We start from the raw sequence: 22,257 nt of genomic DNA on the forward strand, positions 1-22,257 counted from the left end.
CATGGCAGCCCCTGGCCTGGTGCAGTGCACAGCCTGGGCAGCCATTCAGGGTGGGCTAGGTATGGGTATGGGCTATGGGCTGCAGGTGACCAAGGAGAGTCTCAGCTCCTCTACTGAGTGCCAGGGGCCCCTGGGCAAGTCACAGAGCCCCTTCTTTCCTAAGAGGCTGCTGGGCCCTGAGCTTCCTTGTAGGCTAACAGCCCAGAAGAGAACACACCTTCCGAGTCATCAGCGCAATTACAGATGTGCAGCTAAACACAGCCGTACTTTTATTAGGAGGAGAGGGGAGGGTGGGGCAGGGAAGGCTCCAGAGACATTTTCTTGACGAGCTGGCTGTCACCCATCCTGGGAGAACTTAGCAGCACCTTCCAGGCGGAAGCAGGCTGGCCGGCGTCGCTGGCCAGGCTTGGGGACAACCCCCAGGACTGCCCTCCTCCGGCCGAAGCGGCCCACAGGCCTGATTCCGCGGCCCCTGTACCAGGCAGGGTTGATGTCGGGGGCTGGAAAAGAAAGAGCGAGAGTGGCCCACGGGGCTAGTGGCCCCAGCGGTGTGACTGTGCTCCTGGAGGTGGCAGGGCGGGTGCCCATGCTCAGAGATCCCCACGGGGCCTCTCAGCTGGCTGCTGCCCAGGCCCCAGGCCACGCTGGGAGCCCCCAAGGAAGGGGTGCCCGGAGGGCCTGGCGAGGCCGTTCCTGGGTGTGGGGTGGCTTTGGGAAGCAGGAAGTCGAAAGCACATCAGGATGGAACTCCCCTTTCCTACCCCCACCCACCCTGGGTTCTCCTGCACGTTTTTGGGTGGGCGTGGGGCGAGGGGGCCGCCCGGGGCCAGGCACTCACCGCGGGTCTCCATGGAGTGCTGGTGGGCGCGACTCGCAGCCGCCTGCAGGGCAAGGCCCAGGAGCAGCAGGCACAGGAGCCAGACCCTCGGAGCCTTCATCTTCCTCGCTCCTCAGGCGAGGAGGGTGCCGTCTGGGGACAGAGGGGCGGGAGGGCATGATGCAGGTGTGAGGGTGCGTGAGCACAAAGCTGGGACCTTGGCCATGTGGACACTGTGTGTGTGTGTGTGTGTGAGAGATGTGTGCAGAGCGTGTGCGCATGTGCGTGAGGGCGAGGTTTGTGCATCTACACGTGTGTCCCAGTGTACTGTGCACACGTGTGTGCACGTGACAGGGCGTGTGTAGGTGCGTGTGCACGCAGCCACACCTCTCCGTGTGCTCCTCTGACCTGTGCTGGTGGGAGTGGGCACAGAGGCGGCAGGTAAGGCTGGCCCCCTGCTCCGGCCCTGCCCTCCCTGGGACCCGGCTGTCTCCTCTGCACAGTGAGGACTAAGTGCGACGCGCACGTGAGCGTCAGCCTCTGACGGGCTCTGTCATCTGCACCCATGCTCTGTGGTCAGGAAGGCCCGGGAGGAGTGAGCTTCGCGTGTGTAGAGGTGGGCTGTCTTGGAGCAGCCTGGGGCCTGTGTGTCCGTCTGTGCTAAGGAACCGGGAGGAGTGGCAGGCCTCTGACGGCCGTGCCTGCTATGCACCCAGGCGAGCAGGTCTGTGAGAGCTGGTCCCGGGGGTCCCAGGGAGTATAGAAGTGGAGGTATAGTTTAGGGGTTGGGGGGCTGAGCCTGGAGCAGGCTCAGGGGCGGGGACCCGACGCATGGTTCTTTCCCAAGCTCATCCCAGGGTCTCCTGATGCCACCCCTGCCCTGCAGGAGGACGTTGGCGGACAGCTGGGCATTGTAGGATGGGCCGGCATCCTCCATCCTTGCCAAGCCCGCTCGCCCTCACCACAGCCCCGGCGCCAATCTGCTGAGGCTCCACGATAACCCTGCAGCACCTGGTAGCTCTCCTCACACGGCAGGACAAGCCCCCACGGTGATGGGAGGAGCGGGCGCCTGAGGACAGAGGACCCAGGGGACCCAGCTCCCCCCTGCTGACCTGCCTAGACAGTGTCCACTCTGCAGACCTGGCAAACCCGCCACAGGTGACCCCTGCCCTGCTCCACCCTCAGCCCTTCAGGTGCCATCGCAGACACCGAAGAGCCCCGTCTGTTTCAGGGGAGGACCCCCTGCCGACCTCGACTTTCCAGCCTCTCCCAGAGCCCCAGGGAAAGTGCTGTCGGTCAGAGCAGCTCGAAATGGCTACTCCTCTCCTCTGCAGAGACCCGTGTGGTCTGGGGTGTCTCAGAGCCGAGCCCGGCTCGGTTCCTGCTTCCCTGAGACTCGGAGAGTTGGAGGGTTTTGCTGCCGGCCCAGGGGGGTTTCCGGGTCCGCACTGAGAACAGAGCTGAACGGGAAGCCTTTGTCTGACTCCTGCCCACGGACGGTGTCGGGGCGCAGGGGCTCCGGGAGGGCAGGTGGCCCTGGACACATGAAGCCCAGGACAGCTGCTGCAGCCTGTCCCACTCAGGGCCAGCCCCGGCTGCCAGGAGGGCAGGGGGGGCCTTAGGTGAATCCCGACCCAGGCCCAGGTGCCCCGCGGGTCCCTGGCGCTGGGTGTGCTACTCACTGCGAGCTCCCGAGCGTGGCCGAGGCTGCCTGGCCGTGCAGTGGGGCCAGCGGGAGCCCCTCCCTCCTTTTATAGCCCGAGGAGGACGCGGCCCCCATACACCCTCCCCAAGCCGGCCTGTTGTCCCCGACCTCACCGACCTCACCGCCTCCTGCACCGGGCGGCATCAGGAGAGAGAGGCCTTTATCTCTTTCTTTCCTTTCCTTTTTTTTTTTTTTTTTTTTTAAAGAAACTCATCAGCGACGTGATTTGTTCCTTCCTGGATTATATAATTTCATTTGGGCCAAGTGGTTTTAAAACACATTAGCTGCCTTCTCTACGCTGGCCTTCGGGCAGACGGCAGCGTCAACTGTGCCCCGTCCCTGCGCCTCGGCCTTAACGCAGCAGGTGTCCCTGCGGGGGCCTTCCCGTCCCTGTCCCCCCGTCTTTGGCCTTCGATCACGCTGCTCCGTGGAAAGGTGAGGGGGAAAAGCCACCAAACCCAGCAGGGCTCTCCACGGCCCGTCTCAGCCCTGCTCACTCACCACCGGCGCTTTCTAGTTACACTTACTATAGGCAAACCATTTTCACCCTCATGCTATGATTTATATTTTTTCAAGGCTTTTAGAGTCTTCATAATGAATACTTAACGTAACGTTTATTATTATTGACATAAGTTTATTACTACTATAAGGCAAGTTTATTTTTTATTATAGCAATTCCTATATATTTGGGAAAAATTTAGTGCATACAAAATATTTAATATAAAAAAGGCACTGATAATGTCAAAGAAGCCAGTCACTTTCCACATTTGATGTATTTCCTTTTAGTGAGTTTCCCGTGTATTTTCTCAGTAGATTCATCATACTTACACATGCTGAATCCCATTCTTTTCACCTATGATATCATGTCCTCAAGTTGTTTCAAAGTATCTGTATATTTGTGCCATTTTAAATAACTGTGTAATATTCTACCATTTAACTTGGAATATGGAATCATTCATATTCTGAATATAGATTATATTAAAGGGCATTTAAGTGAAGTTGAGTATAATTTTTTTTGTTTTTTTTTAGAGACAGGGTCTTGCTCTGTCGCCTGGAGTGCAGTGGCACAATCAGAGCTCACTGCAGCCTCAAACTCCTGGGCTCAGGACGTCTTCCCACTTCAGCCTCCCGAGTTGCTGGGACTACACGTGCCCGGCCAATTTTTTTTTTGCCTTTTTTTTTTTTGGTAGAGACAGGGTCTTGCTGTGTTGCCCAGGCTGGTCTTGAACTCCTGGGCTCAAGTGATGCTCCTGCCTTGGCCTCCTAAAGTGCTGGGATTATAGGCATGAGCCACCACACCTAGGCAAATACAATCTTTTTAAGGGAACTATCTGGAGAGGAAGCAGCAGGTGGTTCCCTTGGATTCTTGCAGACGGGCAACGCGCCATTGCCTGCGCCTCCCTCAGACTTTGAGGAAAAGCTTCAGGGCAATTCTTCACCCTTCATTTGGTCACACGTGATTCTCTTTCTCCCTGCACGGCTGCCTATTCCTGGCGATGCAGCATTTGGCAGGTGAGCTCCCTGGGAGAGCTGCAGTCCAGGGGTGGCTGGTAAAGGGGACAGCAGGGAAGGGGGCCCTGGAAGGGTGGGCACAGGGTCCCTGCCTCAGGCTGCAGATTAGAGCCATTGGGACGCTTTAAAAACATCCCAGTGCCTGGGCTGTGCCTGGACAAATCCCATCGGAATGCCTGGGGGCAGTTCCACGTCAGTGACAGCCAAAGCTCCCCAGGTGACTCTAACAGATACAGGTCCAGTATCCCAAATCCAAAACCAGAAATGTGAAATGCTTCAAAATCTGGAACTTTTTGAACCCTAACATGATGCTCAAAAGAAATGTTCATTGGAGCATTTTGGATTTTGGATTTTCAAATTTGGGATGCTCAACTGGTAAGTATAATGCAAACATTACAAAATCCAAAAAAATCCCAAACCCGAAACACTTCTGTTCCCAAGCGTTTTGCATAAGGGATGCTCAACCTGCAGTGGCGGTGGTGATGGTGGCGATGGTGGCGATGGTGGTGATGGCTGTCATGGGGCGTGGGCCAGTCTGGACGGCGGGTCTTCTGCCCAGCGCAAGAGGAACCTGGAGCAGTGGAAACTGTGAGTCCCTGGGGGAGGCGGAGGCAGCTTCCTGGGCATCACTACTGGAGTGTGTGTATGTGTGCATTGTGTGCGTTGTGTGGGTACTGTGTGTGAGTGTGGGTTGTGTGTGTGGTGTGTGTTTAGTGTGTGTGGGGTGTGTGTGTGCATTGTGTGTTATGTGTGTAGTGTATGTGTGTTGCGTGGGTACTGTGTGAGTGTGGGTTGTGTGTGTTTAGTGTATATTGTGTGTGGTGTGTGGTGTATGTATTGTGTGGGGGGTGTGTGTATGTGTGTAGGGGCATAGTGAATCCCCCCTTTCAGCAGAGCAGCTTTGTCACAGTGCGGCGTTGGCATCTTGCTGCTTTGGGGGTTCACCAGTGGGAGGCAGCAGGGGGGTGGGGGTCGTGCAGGCATCCGTCTGCTGCCCTCCCCATGTGGCAAGGAGCTGACTGTCCTCAGAAGCTTCAGATGGAGCCACCCTGCTGACACCTGGCCTGTGGACCTCGGGCCCCCACACTATGAGAGAGTACGTTTCACTTGTCGTCATCCCCCCGCTTTGGAGGACTCTGTTGCGGCAGCCCCAGGAAACTGACGTGGGCTCCACAAATCCGCGTCTGGGTGAACTGAGGAAATATTCCTTCCCGGTCTTTGTTCCTGCAAGAAACTAGAGCCTGGGGCTTTGGCCTGCGTGTTTCTCAAGCACAGGATTCTCCTGGACTCCTAGAGAGACCCTGTGCTACCTGGCGGGGAAGAGCTAACCTTGGGGACTGGAGGCCATCGAGCTGTGGCCGCGAAATGGCCATAGCAGGAGGAACATGCAGTTACCAGCAAAGCTGTTTCTGAGGCAGAAACAGCTTCTGAAAATCCAACTTATTGAGAAATTCTGAAAGCCCTCATCTTTGTCAATTAGAAAGTGGTTTTTGAAGTCTGAGTCATCTGGGCAGTGACGTCCCTGAGAACTGAAAGGTGGCTTCAGTGAGGGAGGAGCAGCAGCAGGAGTCCTTCCTGCCCCCAGAGCCATGGCCCGGGGAACTTGTCACTGCCTTTGTGATCAAAAGAAATGGTGTCCCCAACTCTCTCACGTGGCTCCCGGGTAACTGGTTTCCAGATCCAAACACAGTGACGGTGAGATGTTAGACAAGGCTCTTGTATAGGGACTGTACAGCGTTGTTCAGAGAAACAGACCAACAGCGTGTGTGTGTGTGTGTGTGTGTGTGTGTGTGTGGAGAGAGAGAGAGAGAGAGAGAGAGAGATTGGCTTATGGGACAGCGGGGGCTGGCAGCCAGCGGGCTGGAGTTTGAGGACATCTGGGGCAGAACCTCCCTCTTCCTCGGGGCGCTGCGGTCTTTTCTCCCAAGGCCTCAGCTGATTGGGGACGGCCCACCCACACCACAGCAGGTCATCTGCTTCACGTGAAGGTTACTGATTTAAATAGTAATCACATCTAAAAAATGCCTTCACAGCAACATCTAGGCTGGCACTTCACCACATATATAGGCATCCATAGCAGAGCCAAAGTTTTTTTTTGTTTGTTTGGAGACAGAGTCTCACTCTGTTGCCCAGGCTACAGTGTTGTGGCATCAGCCTAGCTCACTGCAACCTCAAACTCCTGGGCTCAAGCGATCCTCCTGCCTCAGCCTCCTGAATAGCTGGGACTACAGGCATGCGCCACCATGCCTGACTAATTTTTTCTACATATTTTTAGTTGTACAGCTAAATTTCTTTATATTTTTAGTAGAGACGGAGTCTCACTCTTGCTCAGGCTGGAGCAGAGTCAAATTGACATACAAAGTGAACCATCATAGACGGTCACAGGTGTTTGCAGTGACGTTGCAAAATACTCTGGCCCCCGCACGACCATTTCCTTGGGCATTTGAGGCCGGATGTCATGAGCTGCAGGTGCGGTCACTGGAAACACCTGAGAAGTTTGTTTGTGTGGGTACCAGCGAGGCTGTCTCTGGGAAGATTTTGCTGTGGATGTTTTCAGGGGAACCTGGGCAGCATACGTGGGTGAAACACCTCTTCCTGGGGCTGGCTCTTTCCTGAGAAGCTGTGCGTGTGAGGGCATGTTTAGAATGGGCTTTTCCCACCTACCAGTACATTAACTTTCAGGGGTTTTGGTTAAAAGCTAATATATTAATGAATGATGTCTGGAGGGACTTAACAGTGGTTGCTGGTTGGTAGATGATTCTGACTTTTTCTTTTGTTTATCCTCTTTTCTTTTGTGTGGCTATCTTTTCTGTTTTATCCCAATAAAGTAAAAGATATTTCATATGTAATAAAAATTCTCCATAGGAGTAACTTTGGAGATATGAGCATTGTTGAGTACCCGTAAAGATTACTGGGCTCCTGCCAGAGTGCTGAATGCGGACGGCTGGGGTCCCCGAAGCCCAGCATGTGACAATTCTATTATGCCTTTGGGAATGGGATATTTGGCTCCCAGGAAAACAGGTTCTTCTGGATAGAGCTGGCAAGTGACAGTCCTTGGAACTTACTGGAACAGGGGCTTGACAGGAAATCATGGTAAACACTGCAACACTCTAATGCACGGTTGGCTTGATCTCTGATGAGAGCTGGAGCCACAGCCTGTCAAACTGTGCCCTGCTCCAACAATGTGCAGTGAGGTGAGGTGTCGTTGGTGATCTGGGGGCTGCACTGCAACGTGTCGGGCGTTAGATTGTCTGGGCAGAGCACCTGTGCTGCAGGCTCAAAGCTCACTTGTAACTGGGAAGCATCTTCTTCTTTTTTCCCTGATAAAGAAGACTACTGCAGAAAAATACTTCAGAGAAATCTTTTAAATGCTTGTCCCTCGTCTCCGTCTGGAGTCACAGTGAAACCCCGACTCCTGGCAATCTCTGGCTGGAAACGAGGAGCCGGCAGCTGCACTGCTCCGTGTGCCCGGCCTCGGCGGTCCCTGACCTGCTGTGCGCAGCTTCCGCCGAAGCTGTCCCTAAGTAGCCATCTCCTGGGAAAGGAACTCTGACAAATTCTTTCAAAGAATGGAATTTATAAATAATGCTGGGAGTTGCATGAAAAAATCCCTGCCTGGGATTTGAATCTTTGTTTCAGTTTTGACTGAGGTGTCAAATTCAGAGAGCGTGGGAGACCCCTAACTTGGTCAACCCTTGGAGACACAAGGCTTGACCCTTGTCTCTGCCACCTGTTTGATTCTGAAGGAAGCTGTACCCAGCACCCCGGCTCCACCAAGGGCCTTGTCTGGGGCCAACCTCAGTGAGGGCGAAGGTGCAATTACTGCTGTGATGTTCAAAGGCAGCTCTGGGGAGTCCTGTGGGCTCCCCTTAAAACTAGACGGGCCATGCCGACATCCAGAAATAACTCCGAGTCCCCGACTGGCCGAGGCAGAGAGCTCAGAGATCATCTGTGCAACCAATGGCAAGTGGCTGGCTCATTTCTGCCACCCCTCCCACCCCGGCCCTTGGCAGACGTCACTAATTGGTTCTGACCTTCTGTCCTTTGTCCCACTGGGCCCACCATAGTGAGAGGTGGAGCCAGGCCGGGACTCAGGTCTTCTCCCTGCCTGTCCAGGGCTCCGTCAGCCGCCTGTCCTGGCAAGCCCTCTGCACCTGCTTCTGGGCACAGAGCAAATGCTCACTCGCTACCCTCAGCCGCAGGGTAATTCCTCCCGGTTTGTGGCCCCCAGGGAACTTGCAGAATGGGTGTGTGTGGTGTGGGGGCCTGAGGGTGTCTAGTCCTCCCTCATTTTTCAGCTGGTCATTAGTTCAGTCACATGTCTTGACGTCTGATTTCCAATCACACCCACAGGAAATACACACACAGCTGCCCACACTCGGATACAGATAGTCAAGAATATACACATGGCTGGTGCCCTAATGGGTCATCTCTTTCCCATTCTGTTCATGGAAAGCAACATACCAAAGCCCAGAGTGAAAGGGGTAAAAGATAGAGTGGAAAAGGTCTTCTGTGTGTCCTTCAAAAGTTTAAACAACATTGTCCTGGAGTCACACCAGCTTTGCTGTTTCTCCTATATCAGAGAGGCTGACAGGGGTGGCCTTGGAAGTCATCAGCGAACCTGGGCGAACAGCGACGGACTGAGAGCTGCTGTCATCTCGCAGGTGGGAGTCCACGTGGGCAGGTGTTTCTCACTGTAAGGTGACCGTGGATAGCAGGAAGTGCAGAGCCATTGAGGGACACGGTGGCCGTGGTGGAGGGCAAATGAGTGCAGGGTGGCCCTGTCTCTCTGCCCTGCCCCATGGAGCTCTCCCGTCAGTGCTGGTGGGCCATCACGGGTTTCTGCAAAGCACAGACACACATGCACACGTAAGCGTGCACAGATGGGTGTGCACACAGATGTATGTGCATGAGCACACACACAAATACACAGGCATGTAACCGACACACACGTGCACGCACAAAGAAATATACAAACACACAGGTGTGCACATGGATGTGCAATGCACATAGGTAGACACAAACTTAGATTATATGGGTGTTCACACATACAAGTGTGAGTGAAGATACATACGGGTGGGCACACAGAAACACACAGGTGTGCACACAGAAACATGTTGGTCAAGTAAGCACTTTCTTTTGCTTTTTTTTGTTTGCTTTTTTCAAGGCATCAGTCAACACCCCCTGTGTTTTTTTACTTAACTTCTCTCTGCCTCTGTTTCCCCAGCTATGAATTTGAGTCAATGACACTGGCCCTTGTCCTGTGGGGTGTATGGATGGAAAGTATTTGAAAATTGAAAGCTCTAAAGCACAAGAAGATATTACTCTTATTTCAAAGCACTTAGATTTTCAAGTCCCTGTTGGCAAGATTTTGCTTTGAATCTCTGGCTTTAATTCTTGTTCATTTATCCCGATTTTCTTCACTCTGAAGACTCAATAGCTACATGTAAATCCTACAGGTCACGGAATTTTAAAGGATCCTCAGAAAACGAGAGGCAACATTACCGCAAAGATGTGGTTGGCCGCTCCCTTCCTCCCGCTGGGGTTTCTCTGAGTCAGGGAACCGCGGTACGTGGATTTCCGATCAAAGGAATCATCGTCTTTGCCTTTGGGGAAAACAGAATAAAGGAGGGGCGTTTGTTAATCACAGACTTACCCCAAGTGGGACAGAGGCGTGTGGAGGGGGAGTCGTGTGTGTCTGGGCTTGCGAGGTGGGCTCAGAAACCAACGTCTGCTGGAGACGTGTGTCGTCCCCTGGGAAGGAAAGCGCATCTCGGTGGCGGAGTAGGAGGCGGGCGGGGCTCCCGTGTGGACACAGGGTCAAAGTCTGCGGGGCTGTGCTAGGAAATCCCACTTCCTTCTGCAGCAGCCGGGAGCCAAGGGCTGTTTGTGAGGGGAGGAGGGACACAGAGAGAGCTGCCTGCTGGGACCCTGGCTGGGGCGCAGTGTGAGTGGGGGGCGGGGTGCGCGGGCCCAGCTCAGACACAGGGACAACAGGAGGGCCTGGGAGCTGCTGGCCTCCGGCGAGCCGTGGTCGGGCCGCCAGGTGAGCTGTGACAGCCCGGCCACGTGCGGGGAGGCCGGGAGCCCTCACATCCCATTTGTCCAGGACAAAGCTGATGTCCCGGTCACCACCAAGACTTTAAGGAAGGCCAAATGACGTCCTGTACATTCCATAAGAAGGCCAGGCCTGTACCGTAGTAGGACAATCTACATCGGAAAGCAAGGAAAACACTGCCGCTACCATCGCCAACTTCACAGGCTTGAAGCATCAAACTCCTGCGTCCGGATCACTAACTGCCCGGGCTCTGGGGGTCGCGAGTGGTGCCGAGAGTGCTCTTCAGGAGTCAGGACACGACAGGTGTCCCACAGATGACAAATTCACAGAACACTCCCTCCCTGTCATTTCCCGGGCCCGCAGGGTTGGGCAGCAGGTGGCTCTTACCTGGACTTTTTGGGAAATCAGTGAACTTTCTCCTTAGAAGATAGGGCAGAGCTGTTGCCTAGAAGAAAGAGAACATCTCCAGACAGCCCCAAATTGTTGTAATGTTTAGAAACTTTATGAGCCGATTTTGGATTCTTATTGTTCTTCCAGATTCTAATTAACCAGATCCACCATCTCTGTTCTCTGGCAATATCTGAACTTCTAACAACATCAGCACGTTTTCAACCCATGAAGCACCAAATGCCTGAGTAGAAGAGAAGCTCAGCTTTGGGGGAAATGCCAGTTTTGGGTGGTATGGGGGAGAGGGCACGTATTGCTGCCTCACGGATCTGGGTTCAAATCCCAGTGCTAGCCCCTTACCAGTGTGTGACAAGTAATCCACTTATCCTCTCTGGACCTCAGTCTCCTCCCCTGTAGAATGGGCCCATCGCCCACTTTATGGGGATATTGGAAGATTCATCGTGTCTAATACACTTCCCAGCTCCCCGCGGCTGTCGGGCCCACACCTCTCCTCTCTTCCAGCCCATCACCTTGTGCAATGGGGTAACTTGTTCTACGTTTGGCCTTTTCAGGGGGTGGAGAGAGCCAGTGGCCCAATTCCTAGAAGTTCTTCCCAGCGTTGGGCCCCCTGGGGTTTTGCCTGTCTCGTTTTGTGGGCTGCTCAGGCAGCTGCAGAAGCCTTCAGGGCTGGGCCTCCCAGGACAGAGGTGGAAGCGCCACGGCCCAGTGGAGAGCACAGAGGTCAGGGCTGGGGGCCTGGGCTGAGCCCACTGTCCCTTCCTATCTGTGAGCTTGATCTGGCGCGTCCACCCCTTGAGCACCCAGTTTGTTCGTCAGTACAGCAGGGTTAATAGCACTGCCTGCTCGCCCAGTTTCTGAACAGCAAATGCAATGATGGATATTACAAAAGTACCGTTTATAACTATTAAGAGCATAATAAGGGCAGTGGCCACCTGTTCGTTATGGCTCCCAGCGGGTACTGGGCTGTAGGCAGGACCTGGAGCTGGCACCCACTCCTCCTGGGGCGCTGGCAGTGGCACCCCCTCATCCCACTCCTAGCCACCCCCAAACGCAGGAGATCTCCTCCATCCTGGGCTGGCTCCTGCCTCTGTGTGCGGTGTCTGGGCGTGTTCTGCCCACGCTCCCTGCGTGTCTGCGCGCTGGCTCCTGGGTGTTTGCGCTTCCAGCAGCCAGGGCTGCTCTCCCGGCGGGGGAAGGTACCCAGGCCCCTGGAGCCCATGGTGCCAGCGCAGGCAGGGGCAGGAGGGCCAGGTCCCTGCCCTTGACTGAGGCTGCCCTGCTGCCTTGCCCCTGAGCGGGACAACTCTGAGGTGTGGCCCACGCTGACTCCAGAGCTCCCTGAAGGACCGGGCCAAAGTCAGCCTGCCCCGGGTCTGCTCCATGCCAGCGTCTGCTCACTGCCTTCCTCGCCCGTCTCACTTTCCCACTCCCGCACCGGCTTCGCCTGGGTGCCCCCAACGTCACTGCCACACACACCCGTCTCAGCACCCGCCACCAGGGAAGCCAGCCCACGGGAGCTGCCACGTCCTCGGTGTGGACATTTCAGCCCTGCCACTCCACGGACTCATCTCCACTCCTCGTGCAGCTTCCAGGCTGTGGAGGGACTAGCACATACCTTGACCTCCTCCGGAGGGCCTGTGTCAGGATCCTTTGGACTCCTGCCAAGCTTCCCAGCAACTCGAGGAAGAAATATCTGGAGGACAAGGAAAAGGCTGTCAAGTTATTACTGCCTCGTGTTACCTCCAGCCACAGGGTGGAGAGCGGGAGCGGGCCAGTGGGACGCAAGGGTGGGCGTTCTCCGTCGGGAGTGCTGGGTGGCGCGTCAGCCCCCGGAACGGCACTCCCGAGCTCCGGGACTAGGGCTGCCAGGCTTAGAAAATTAAAATTTAGGACACCCAGTGAACGCTGAATTTCAGATAGACAACAAATAAGTTTTGTTAGTGTGTGTCCCAAATGTTGTGTGGGATGTACTCATACTAGAAAATTAGTTGCTGTTTATCTGCAATTCAGATTTCCCTGGGCATCCTGTGTTTTATCTGGCGACCCTATCTGGGACTCTCCGAAGGACATCCTTTATTCTTTTGCCAAGTTTCCTCGCCAGGGTGGTTTTGTCTGAAGGTTCCTGAGCAGAATCAGGAGGGAGGCTGCTGGCCTGGGATCTCTGTCAGGAGGGCAGGTCCCTTGAGGGGTGTCCCCCATCCAGCCTAGTCACACCCCTTGCGAGACGGCCACGTATTGAGCCTTTGCACACCAGGTGGTCCCCTTCAGGCTGCTTGTGCGTGTTAACCTGTGTGTGTCTGTGTGTCTGTGTGTGTGTTTCAGCTTGGGGGCCGACGGTGCCCTCAAAAAGAGCTTTCTTCAATCAGAAACACAAATAACACAGAAGCATCTCCACGTAGCCACAGTTCGTTATTAGGAAACCCAGAGGGCGGCTCCGTGTGCAGGGAGGTCCCGGGAACACACTCACCGGGAGGCTGGACTTCCTCCGGGGCTTTCCCGACGGCCTCACAGTGAGCCCCGCGGCCCTCAGGGCTGCGATCCTGGACTCGATATCCGAAACCTGGGAGAGGAGCAGACAGACAGACATGCCACGCCCGGCTCCAGGTCACGGAGAAGAAAGAGCAGCTGCCCCCAGTTCACTCACGAAGCCAATTTCACTTGTGTTTTCCCTTAAGATTGGCGTCCAGCCCCAGTCCCTGCGTGCGCGGGTGCTCCCTGAGGGTCACCCCCGGCAGGAGGAGGGGGGCTCTGTGCACTTCTGGCACATCAGCAGGTCCGGGTCCCATCAGGGGAAGGGTCCCCGGGCTCCAAGGGCCCCCACTATCCCGCTATTCCCTACCACGCACCCGGCCTCAGCCCCACGGGCACCACCCTTGCCCTGGCCCTCCTCTCCTCCCCCCTCAGGACAATCCTCCCACAGAGGCCAGAGGAAGCTTCTGGAAACAGAAAGTAGGCCCCATCCATCACGCCTTGCCCAGGTCCCTCTCACTGTGGCTCTCTGCCCCTCCCAACCGCCCTCATCACTCTGGTCTGGAGTCAGGTTTCATTGCTGGGCCCTGAACATGCCAAGCTTGAGACCACCCCAGGGCCTTTGCACCTGCCCTTCCCTCCACCTGGACCCGTCCTCTAGATCTGCCACACTGGCCTCTTTTCCTAGTATCCCTCCCGCCACCTTACCTAAGCACCCCACCCCAGCACTCCAGGGTTCACCCTCACTTATTGTCTTCATAGCGCTGTTCATGAATGGAAATGGTCTTGTCTGTTTGTCATCTACTTCCTTCCACTAAAGTATAAGCTGCACGAAGGCAGGGGCTCGGTCTAAGACGCTCACAGCTGTATCGTCTGTGTCCCACACGATGCTGGCCACACGGGAGGCATTTGGACGTTCTTTGCAAAGCAGGAGGGAGTGAAATCCCTGAGCCCAACTCACTCCCCGTGCCGTGACCGGCTCTGGGGGCTGTGCCCTTCCTGCTCGGGGAGTGACAGGCCTGCTGACGAGAAAATCGGGAGGAAGGGCAGTGGGTGCCTGAGGGGCAGACCCTCCCTTCTTGGTGGGTCTTGGGGGGCAAGGGGGGACACAGCAGCGTCCAACTCGCCTTGGCTGTCCCGGGAGGCCCGAACGCTTGGCTCTGTCCTTTGACCTCTGTACACTATGGACGTGTCCCTCACCCAGACTCAAGCTCTGCAGCCACAGCTGAGGCAGGCGAGTCCCCCAGGAACCCCAAACCGTGCTCGGCCTCCACAGACGCACACACTGGGCCGACGGGGGCAGGGTGGGGGGCCTGTGTGAGCCCTTCAACCATCTGGTCACAGTCACCAGTATCTTTGCAGAACCCCATGCTCCTGCGGCCCACCGGGGCTACCTTGCTCTCCGCCTGCTGGACCTCGGACGCCGTCACGGCCACTCTGTCCTCCAGCTCCGACAGCTCCTCGTCTGTGGTCCTGTTGTGCCGGGCGGGGTCCCCTCGGCCCTGAGGGCTGTTGTCCTGTCTGTACGCTTGGCCTGCGGCTGTGCACCCCTAGGAAGGGAGGCACGGGGCTGACCACCAGCCAGGGGAGCGCTCAGCCTTACCTGTGCTCCTCTGCGGACGCTGGGAGCTGGCCGGCCAGCGCCGGTCTCCCTGCGGCTCTTGTCAAGGGCCCTTTGTGCCCCCCGCGGCTGGCCACCCACCCTGGGGAGGGCGGTGGCTTGGTTACAAACCGCTGGCAGGCTGGGACTGTCCATCCCTGCCCCTGCCTCTGCTGGGTCCTGCCGAGACCCCTGGGGGTGGCCTCACCTCTGGGCCCACCAGGGTGAGGGCCCTGATGGAGGTGCCCCTGTCCAGCTCTGTCTCTTCATCCTTGCCCTCCTCTTCCTCAGACGAGGCACCCTGGTCGCTGATGTTGCTGGTCAGCTCCTCCAGCTTTCGCTTCAGGGTCTCCTCCTCCACGTCGGCATCCGTGTGCACTCTGGCAGCCGGACTCTGCCGGGAACACGCGACGGGCCCGTCAGCCGTCTGGAGCCGTGGAGCTCGGGGGCTGGGGGATGCCCCCCGCCCAGCACACCCGGGCCCCTGCTGGAGCCACCATCCCCGTCCGTTGTCTGCATGAGCTCGTCCCACGTGCCCCCGCCAGACCCACTCAGAGTCAGGCTCCGCAGGGCTGGGGGGTTCCCGGGGGTGCTGACCCCCCACCCTGGCTATCTCAGACCTGCCATTTCTTTTGCTTTTTCTTCTCTTAAAATTTTTTTATTCTGGTAAAATACACACAAAAAATTTTCCATCTTAACCATTTTTGAGTGCACAGTGCAGTGGCCTTAAGTACATTCACAGTTGTGTGACCATCCCCACCATCCAGCCGCAGAGCTCTTCAGCCCGCGAAACAGGCTGTCTCCACCAGCTGAACCCGCGGCTTTCTGTCCCTGTGATCTTCACTCCTCACATGAGCGGAATCAAACCGCATCTGTCCTTTTGTGACTGGCTTCTTCACTCAGCCAGTCAAGGTTCCTCCAGGCTCTCGCCTGCGTCACCATCTCCTTCCCTTTTAGGCTGACTGGTAAGACCCGCCATTTTTGAACAAGATACTGAGCTTTCCTTGGTGGGAATTTTTATGAGAGGATAAGCCTTCCCTCTGTCCCTCCACTGTCCCCAAATTGGGCCCCAAGCCCTTTCCTCTAGCTCTCGGCCCCGGTACTGACGGCACTAAGGTGCCAAACCAAGACCTCAACCCTGAACCGTTAGGTCCGGCCAGCCGAGGCTGAGGCGGGTGTTGCCAACCCAGGCCTCCGGGTTCTCACTGCTGTCCCCGTGTTACGGCTGAAATACGCCATGGCACCTGAGCTCAGCTCCGCCCAGGAACGCGCATCACCTTAGGGCCTGCGCTGCGTCCTGGGCTTGCTCAGTGACCAGGGCATTGTCGTCTCCCATGTGGCGAGTGTCCACGAGAACCAGGCACGGGGCCAGGTGCTGTGCCACGTTCTCACGCCAGCTTTGCCACAGGACCACACTCCCAGACACTGGCACAAAGCTGACTGGAGGTGCCCACAGGAGAGTGTATTTGTGACTTTTTCAAAACTGTCAACAGAGTTGTGAGTGCGTCTTGGCGATGTCTTCTAGGACACGGTGGGTAACATCCTTCACAATGGTCCCTCCTTGAATTTAGAGCCAGGAGAGTTTGTCTTGTTTCCCCATCTCGGATGAGACTGATATAACCCAGAATGTCTATTTATTTGCCTTCGCTAGTGAGAAACTCGGAGCTGATCCGAGCGCTCATCTCAGGCAAGTTCTGGGTCCAGACTCAAGCTGTTTCTCCGCTGCTTGAAGCTATTTTTCAATGTTGTATTTTTTGGTCATAATTCTTGTAAGTGGCGTGTTGCAACTTCAGTGGGAGTTGGATTGTAAATGGCTCATAAGACGGGGACTAACAAGTGTTAAACAGCCTTTCGGGACGGTGTCACTCGTTTGTTCCCAGCTGGGGGAAGCGGAGCGTGGGGCCACTGCTCTCTCCACTCCGTCTCTCCCCGAGAGGCAGGGCTGGCCTGGGACCGTGGTCCGGCTCCAGCGGCCGTGCTCTTCTCACGCTCTGGCCAGGGAGCCAGGTAACAGCCACCTGCCCCACACCCACTCTGTGCCACGTTGCGCCAGATCCCAGCAAAGCAGCCACGCGGACGTGTGAGCGGGAAGGGGTCTGGTTCCGAAGGCTGCCTTCGTCCCTGGGCAGGCACCGTCTGCTGTGGCACCAGCCTTTCATGAAGGGATTTATGTGCCAGCTCCCAGAAGGTACCAGGGTTATGTGGCAGAAACACAGGATGGCAAAATTATCCCAGTTGCCTTTCACAGACAGAAGCTGCTGCAGCGGGTGAGGAAATGTAAGCTGACTCCACCGCAGCTGAGGCAGCCCCACCCTTTGAAGCTCGCTCAAATCAGACACCTTGGGGTCGTCCTCAAGGCCTCTTCCTCTCGTCCCAAACGTCCGTCCCTGTTGGCTGGGCCTCCACGGGGTCCCAGGACCCCTCTGCCTCCTGCCACTTCGTCCTCGCTGGCCCTGCCCAGCCTGATCTCAGTAGGACCGTGAAGTAGGACAGCAGCCACGCTCCCACCCCGGCCGCCCTGCTCGAAGCTCCCGTCTCTCGTCCCAGCTACCTTGTCCCCGGCGCCTAGACAGCCACACAGTAGCTCGCGCCTCCTCCAGTGCTCTGGGCAAATCTCACCCCCGAGTGGGAGCCCCGGGACTGTTTACACCTGCACCCCCCTCCCCGCCAGGCCCCGACCTCCATTTATTCTTCTACAGCTTCCTCCACCTCCCAACGCCTGCCGGGCTGCCGGGAAACCAAAATGCATCACCCCGGAATGACTTCTCTGACGTATTTTACGTTGTTATTCAGAGTCAATGTAGACACAGTATCTCTGAAGAACTGCCCTCTGTGGGGACATGGGCACCTGTGAGGACAACTGCGCTGGCCAGGGACACCGGGGTGCAGACGGGCCTGCGCTGGGCCCCTGCTCCACCTCACCCGGATCTAGCGCAGACGAACGCTCAGGAGACTGAAGATCTGGCACCTGAGGCCCGACAGAAAGACTGTCACCACAGGGAGACTGTCACCACAGAGAGACTGTCACCACAGGGAGACTGTCACCACAGAGAGACGGCCACCACAGGCTGCCATCTGTTCCTTCTGAGGGCAGCTCTGGGGTCGCCTGACAGATTCTCATCTGCATAACGAGCAGCCTTTCCTGCCCTCGGCCTCCCCTAACCTGCGAGCCCCAAGCCCCCTTCTTTCTGTCACCTCAGGTGGTGCAGCACTTCAGTCACCTGCCCTTCCTGGGGTCCGTGTGTGCGGGACCCGTGTTCACGGGCACGGTAATGACGCCGCAGGCTTTCCTCTGTCCGTCTGCTGCCCGGGTGAGGCAGATCCGGGCGGATTTCAGCAGACTCCGGGCCTTTAGAGGGAACGTCTGAGCTTCCCTACAGTTGCCTTTCCTGCCTCCCCTAGAGTGACAACCCCTCGGGGACGCGCACTTCCCCAGCAGCCGTGCTCGGAACAGAGCGGCTTGCCGACTCCCGCCAGGTCACAGGTCACAGGTCAGGTGAGTGACACGCAGAGGCAGAGCTGGTTCATTCGTTTGCTCACTCACTCATTCACCTGCACCCCCAGGGCTCCTCTGCCCCCCAGAGCAGGTGTGGTGACGCCCGCAAGGATTGCGCCCAGAGGCTTCTAGCACCTCCTTCTTGTCCTTCCTTTTGGGAGTGAGTCACCTCTGCTGTCACCGGGGCTCTGAAGGGAAGGACAGGCCTCTCCTCCACCAGGAAGTTGCTCACGGCCCACGGCGCCCATGGCATCGATCCCTCCCCCCGCCCCCAGCAAGCCAGGCTGTTGCTCAAGATCATTTAATTTTCTGTGTGGATGAAGCCCATTAAGACAGATCGCCAGGCCGTGTTGCTGGGGGCCTCGCGGAACGAACACCACGGGGCTAATTAGACTGAGTCGGTAAAGAAGCCACACATCTCATCTGGGGTGCTGTTTGTAAGATTCCACCTTTCTGATAAAGCTCAAAAATCCTCCTCAGAGGCCCTCACAGTGTAAAGAACTGCCGTGACATCTGCCCCGTAAATCCTACGGGGTGTGAAACGAGCACAGCTTTCTCCCAGAGTACATGGGCGGGAAACCGCAGGGTCCGCAGGACGGAGGGAAGGGTGCGGTGGAGCCGCGGGGCGGGGTGCAAGCCGGTGGCCTCTGTAGAAGCAGGTACTGGCCCTAGGACCACCAGCCAATCGATTTCTGTGCATTACGAATTGCCCGGTCTGTGGTGTCCTGTCATAGCAGCTCACAACGGGCTCAGGCAGGTGCTGGCCGCACACTCACAGACAGGGAGCGGCAGCAGACCCCTCAGCTCTGATGGCCTGGACCCCAGAGGCCTGTGGGGCCGATCGAGTCGCCTTTCCCCGCCCATTATATACCCTGGGAAGGCTGTTACCCCCGCAGGGCCCCCCGAGCTCTCTCACACCCACGCTCAGGCCATGGGGTGGTGGGGTGACGGCCGCAGTGGGCCTGCGTGGGGCAGATGACCTGTGTGGCGGAGCGACCCTGCCTTCTGAGCACTGCACACAGAGTTCGAGCTCACAAGCTGCAAAACCTTAAGAGACTCTTCTCAAAGCCATGTCGCCCCTCAGCCTCCTTTAACTGAGGCGCCGCGGGGCTCGCCCAGCTGCAGGTGTTACCTTGGTTGGGGGAGGCCCAACTGAGTTCTCCAGGCGGCTCAGCAGGCGTTCCACGGCTGACATGCGCTTATTCAGCTCAAAGATCTGCAGCAGAGGGAGAGAAACAGTGGCCAGAGCTCCCAGCCCACTCCCGCCAGCAGGACACCAGCACCCACTACCTGGAAAGCTCCAGATTCCCCAGAAGTGGAAGGAAAGCCAAGGCCACCACCTATGACAGGGCCTGGGGAGGTCACCTGTGACATGGAACATTCTGGAACACCAAGCAAAAGCCTGGAGCAGCAGAGGGAGGGAGGGTGGGCAGGATGGGTGCAGCAGGAGAGGCGCCAGGCCCAGCCAGACCAGGACGCTAATGCTGAAGGGCTATGACGGTGTCATTACCAAGGGGCAGCCACTGCCACTGCCGATACTGATCAGTGCAGGAAGGCGTCAATTAATTACGCCATGGTGATCAAACTAAAGGTCATTAGCTAGCAAGAGCCTTGGGTCACTCGTGGGCTGGGAGACACTCCAGGGGACAACCTAAAGTGACTGAAAGTACAACTTCCTCATCCCTTGAGTCACCAGACTCTTGAGTCACCCAAAGTCTATTAGCTCCCAGACCGAGACGTTAGAAATCGATTCTTCTCTGGTTTTCTTCCTCGCCCAGCAGATGCATCTTCCCTGCCATTATCTCGTTGGCGGCTCACCTTGTTTTAAAGGAGGGAAATGACACTTGCGGAAAGTGAAGATGCTTTTGCCTTGCTCGGTAGGTAATTAGTTTGATCTTCATAACACCGAGGGCTTCGAGTGGGCAAATCCGCCCAAAGAACAATATAAGCTGACAAGTGTCAACATGTGGATTTCCGTTAGACCTGGCCCGCGCCTCGAGCAGCCACCTCTAGTCATATTTGGTGTCTGCAGAGAGAGAGTGATCAATACCCCTGGGAGAGGGTGCTCAGCAGACAGCCTTTGTCTCCTGGAGCACCACCGTTCGTCGGGGGAGGAATAGAGCCCCAGCCCAGCCAGTGCCTGGCACTGCCACTGTGAAATGTCACATCTGGAGCGAAAGAGAAGGGAACATGCCCCACGATGAGACACTGGAGGGAGGGTGGGGTGGCCGGGCTTGGCAGAGGTGGGCAGGAGCTTCGGGAGGGGCAGCAGGGAGTGAGGGAAAGGCCATCTGGGAAGTGACCAAGAAGGCAGCAGTGGCTCCTCAGCCTCTTGTGGTGGCCTCAGCCAAGCTGGCCGTCCTCCCCCTCCGCCCCGGTGGTGGGGGGCCAACACCGAGTGCAAATGACAAGCTTCATTCTCCCCGTTGAAAACAAGGAAAGAGACTTCTCCCTGGCCTCTTTTTCTTTCAGTTTCTTTCTCTGTCCTTTTCAGGTGTTTGGAAATCTTTATAACGGCTGAACAGCCTCTGTCCCGTCTCACATCTCAGGCCCTGGGAGCCGTCCTGGGGATGTGAATGTCATGAGAGACAGCACCCAGTCTCCCAGTTCCCAGGAGAGGGTAAGAGGCTCACTTCAGTGGCACCTTGCTCCAGTTTGCAAAACTACCTCCTGCCTTAAAGACATGAGAAGTATTTGTCCTTCGATAAAGCCAGCAGAGGTGTCTCCCGATTACCATGATAGAGCCAGGATGGACACTGTGACAAAGGTGCTGTCCAGTCCCCTGACAAGTGGTGGTTTATCTTGAGAATGAGCATGTAACGTGCCGGGTCTGCCTGGCCCCACAATGGGCTGAGGTTCCTTCCTGTCTTCCCAATCTCTTAATGCTGCCGTCCCCAACCCCGGGCCATGGACCAGCACTGGGCAGTGGCCTGTTAGGAGCCAGGCAGCACAGCAGGAGGTGAGCACAGGGGGAGAGCTGGCAAAGCTTCATCTGTATTCACAGCCACTCCTCATCGCTGGCATCACCGCCTGAGCTCCGCCTCCTGCCAGATCAGCAGGCACTAGATTCTCCCAGGCGCGTGAACCCTACCATAAACTGCGCGCGGAGGGACCTAGGTTGCGAGTTCCTTATGTCAATCTAACGCCTGGTGATCCGGGGTGGAGCTGAGGCGGTGATGCTAGCGCTGGGGAGCGGCTGCAAACACAGACTGTCATTAGCAGACAGGTTTGACTGCACAGAGACCACAATAAATCAATTATCGATTGCTTGCAGACCCATATCAAAACCCTATCAGTGAGTGGCAAGGGACAAGTAAGCTGGATCTGGTGGCAGGCTGTGTGGTGGCAAGTGAGCATCTTACTTCAATTGTACAGCTGCGTCTTTCCCCGGTCTGCGGAAAAGTTGTCTTCCACGAAACCGGTCCCTGGTGCCAAAAAGGTTGGGGACCGCTGTGCTGTCCTAATGGATAGCCTGGTGTGCGCATCACGTTCCGGTTTCATGCTTATTCAACAATAAAATCGTTTTCTTTCTCTACTATCTTTGTGGAGGGATTTTCCGGGTTGGAGAAATTCTTTTGTTTTTAATTACATTTCCCAACAGCAGCAACTGTCGCGGTGGCGGCCCCACACAGGGCATGGGCGTCCGAGCCTGTGCGGGCTCCAGCTGCCGGAATTCTCATGTTACTTACATAAGCATGGACGGAAAACTAGGTATGAACTCCTGTGCTTTCAAGTTGTAGGCAACAAAACCAAAATCCACAATTTAGAAATGCGGTACAGACACAGGCCAGAGACTAAAGCGAATCACTTAAATCTGTCACTGGTGACACTTGTATGAGAAACCGAGTCAGTGTGTGCAAGCTGGGGCCGGCTCTCGGGCGTGAGGGGAGGGGAGCGTGTGGCCAGGGTTCCCTTTCCTCTCCCCTCTTCCATCTCAGCCCGCCGGAAGCTTCTTTCTACCACGTGCATGTGCTGCCTTGGCCTTCCCTGGGCATGAGCAGTCGCCTACAGAAAGTCTTTCCTGCTCACCCCTCGTGCAGAAAGTCTAACCAGAAACACAAACAAGGGCAGGCAACAGACAACGGGGGTCACACAGACTAATCGTGATCGAATATCATTCCTGAGAACTCTCAGGCCCCCAAGAGCCTGCCTGTGAGTCCTGGCTTTAGAACTGGCTTCCCCCCCGGGCCCA

General features: G+C 56.5%; 2 protein-coding genes across 5 annotated transcripts in view; both read right to left on the reverse strand.

Moving 5' to 3' along the window:
* Positions 1-336: 336 nt before the first annotated feature.
* Positions 337-938, reverse strand: PRLH (prolactin releasing hormone). The gene is made up of 2 exons (XM_069465679.1): positions 839-938; positions 337-500 (listed from the first exon to the last, which is right to left on the reverse strand). The coding sequence occupies exons 1-2, from the start codon at positions 936-938 to the stop codon at positions 337-339; spliced, it is 264 nt and encodes an 87-aa protein (XP_069321780.1).
* Positions 939-7,519: 6,581 nt separating this feature from the next.
* Positions 7,520-22,257, reverse strand: part of MLPH (melanophilin) — a 47,729-nt gene continuing 32,991 nt past the window's right edge. For 2 of the 4 annotated variants that reach the window (XM_069466339.1, XM_069466427.1), the window contains exons 9-15: positions 14,778-14,963; positions 14,364-14,519; positions 12,968-13,060; positions 12,116-12,193; positions 10,480-10,537; positions 9,540-9,640; positions 7,521-8,876 (exon numbers count right to left, since the gene is read on the reverse strand). In XM_069466339.1, the coding sequence (XP_069322440.1) occupies positions 8,850-8,876; positions 9,540-9,640; positions 10,480-10,537; positions 12,116-12,193; positions 12,968-13,060; positions 14,364-14,519; positions 14,778-14,963 (699 nt within the window). In that variant the 3' untranslated portion in view covers positions 7,521-8,849. Of the gene's footprint in view, positions 8,877-9,539; positions 9,641-10,479; positions 10,538-12,115; positions 12,194-12,967; positions 13,061-14,363; positions 14,520-14,777; positions 14,964-19,197; positions 19,282-22,257 lie in introns of all 4 variants that reach the window. The other 2 variants (XM_069466503.1, XM_069466257.1) reach the window with 2 other exon arrangements.

Source organism: Eulemur rufifrons, chromosome 1, assembly GCF_041146395.1.
Source record: "Eulemur rufifrons isolate Redbay chromosome 1, OSU_ERuf_1, whole genome shotgun sequence".
Taxonomy (NCBI): domain Eukaryota; kingdom Metazoa; phylum Chordata; class Mammalia; order Primates; family Lemuridae; genus Eulemur; species Eulemur rufifrons.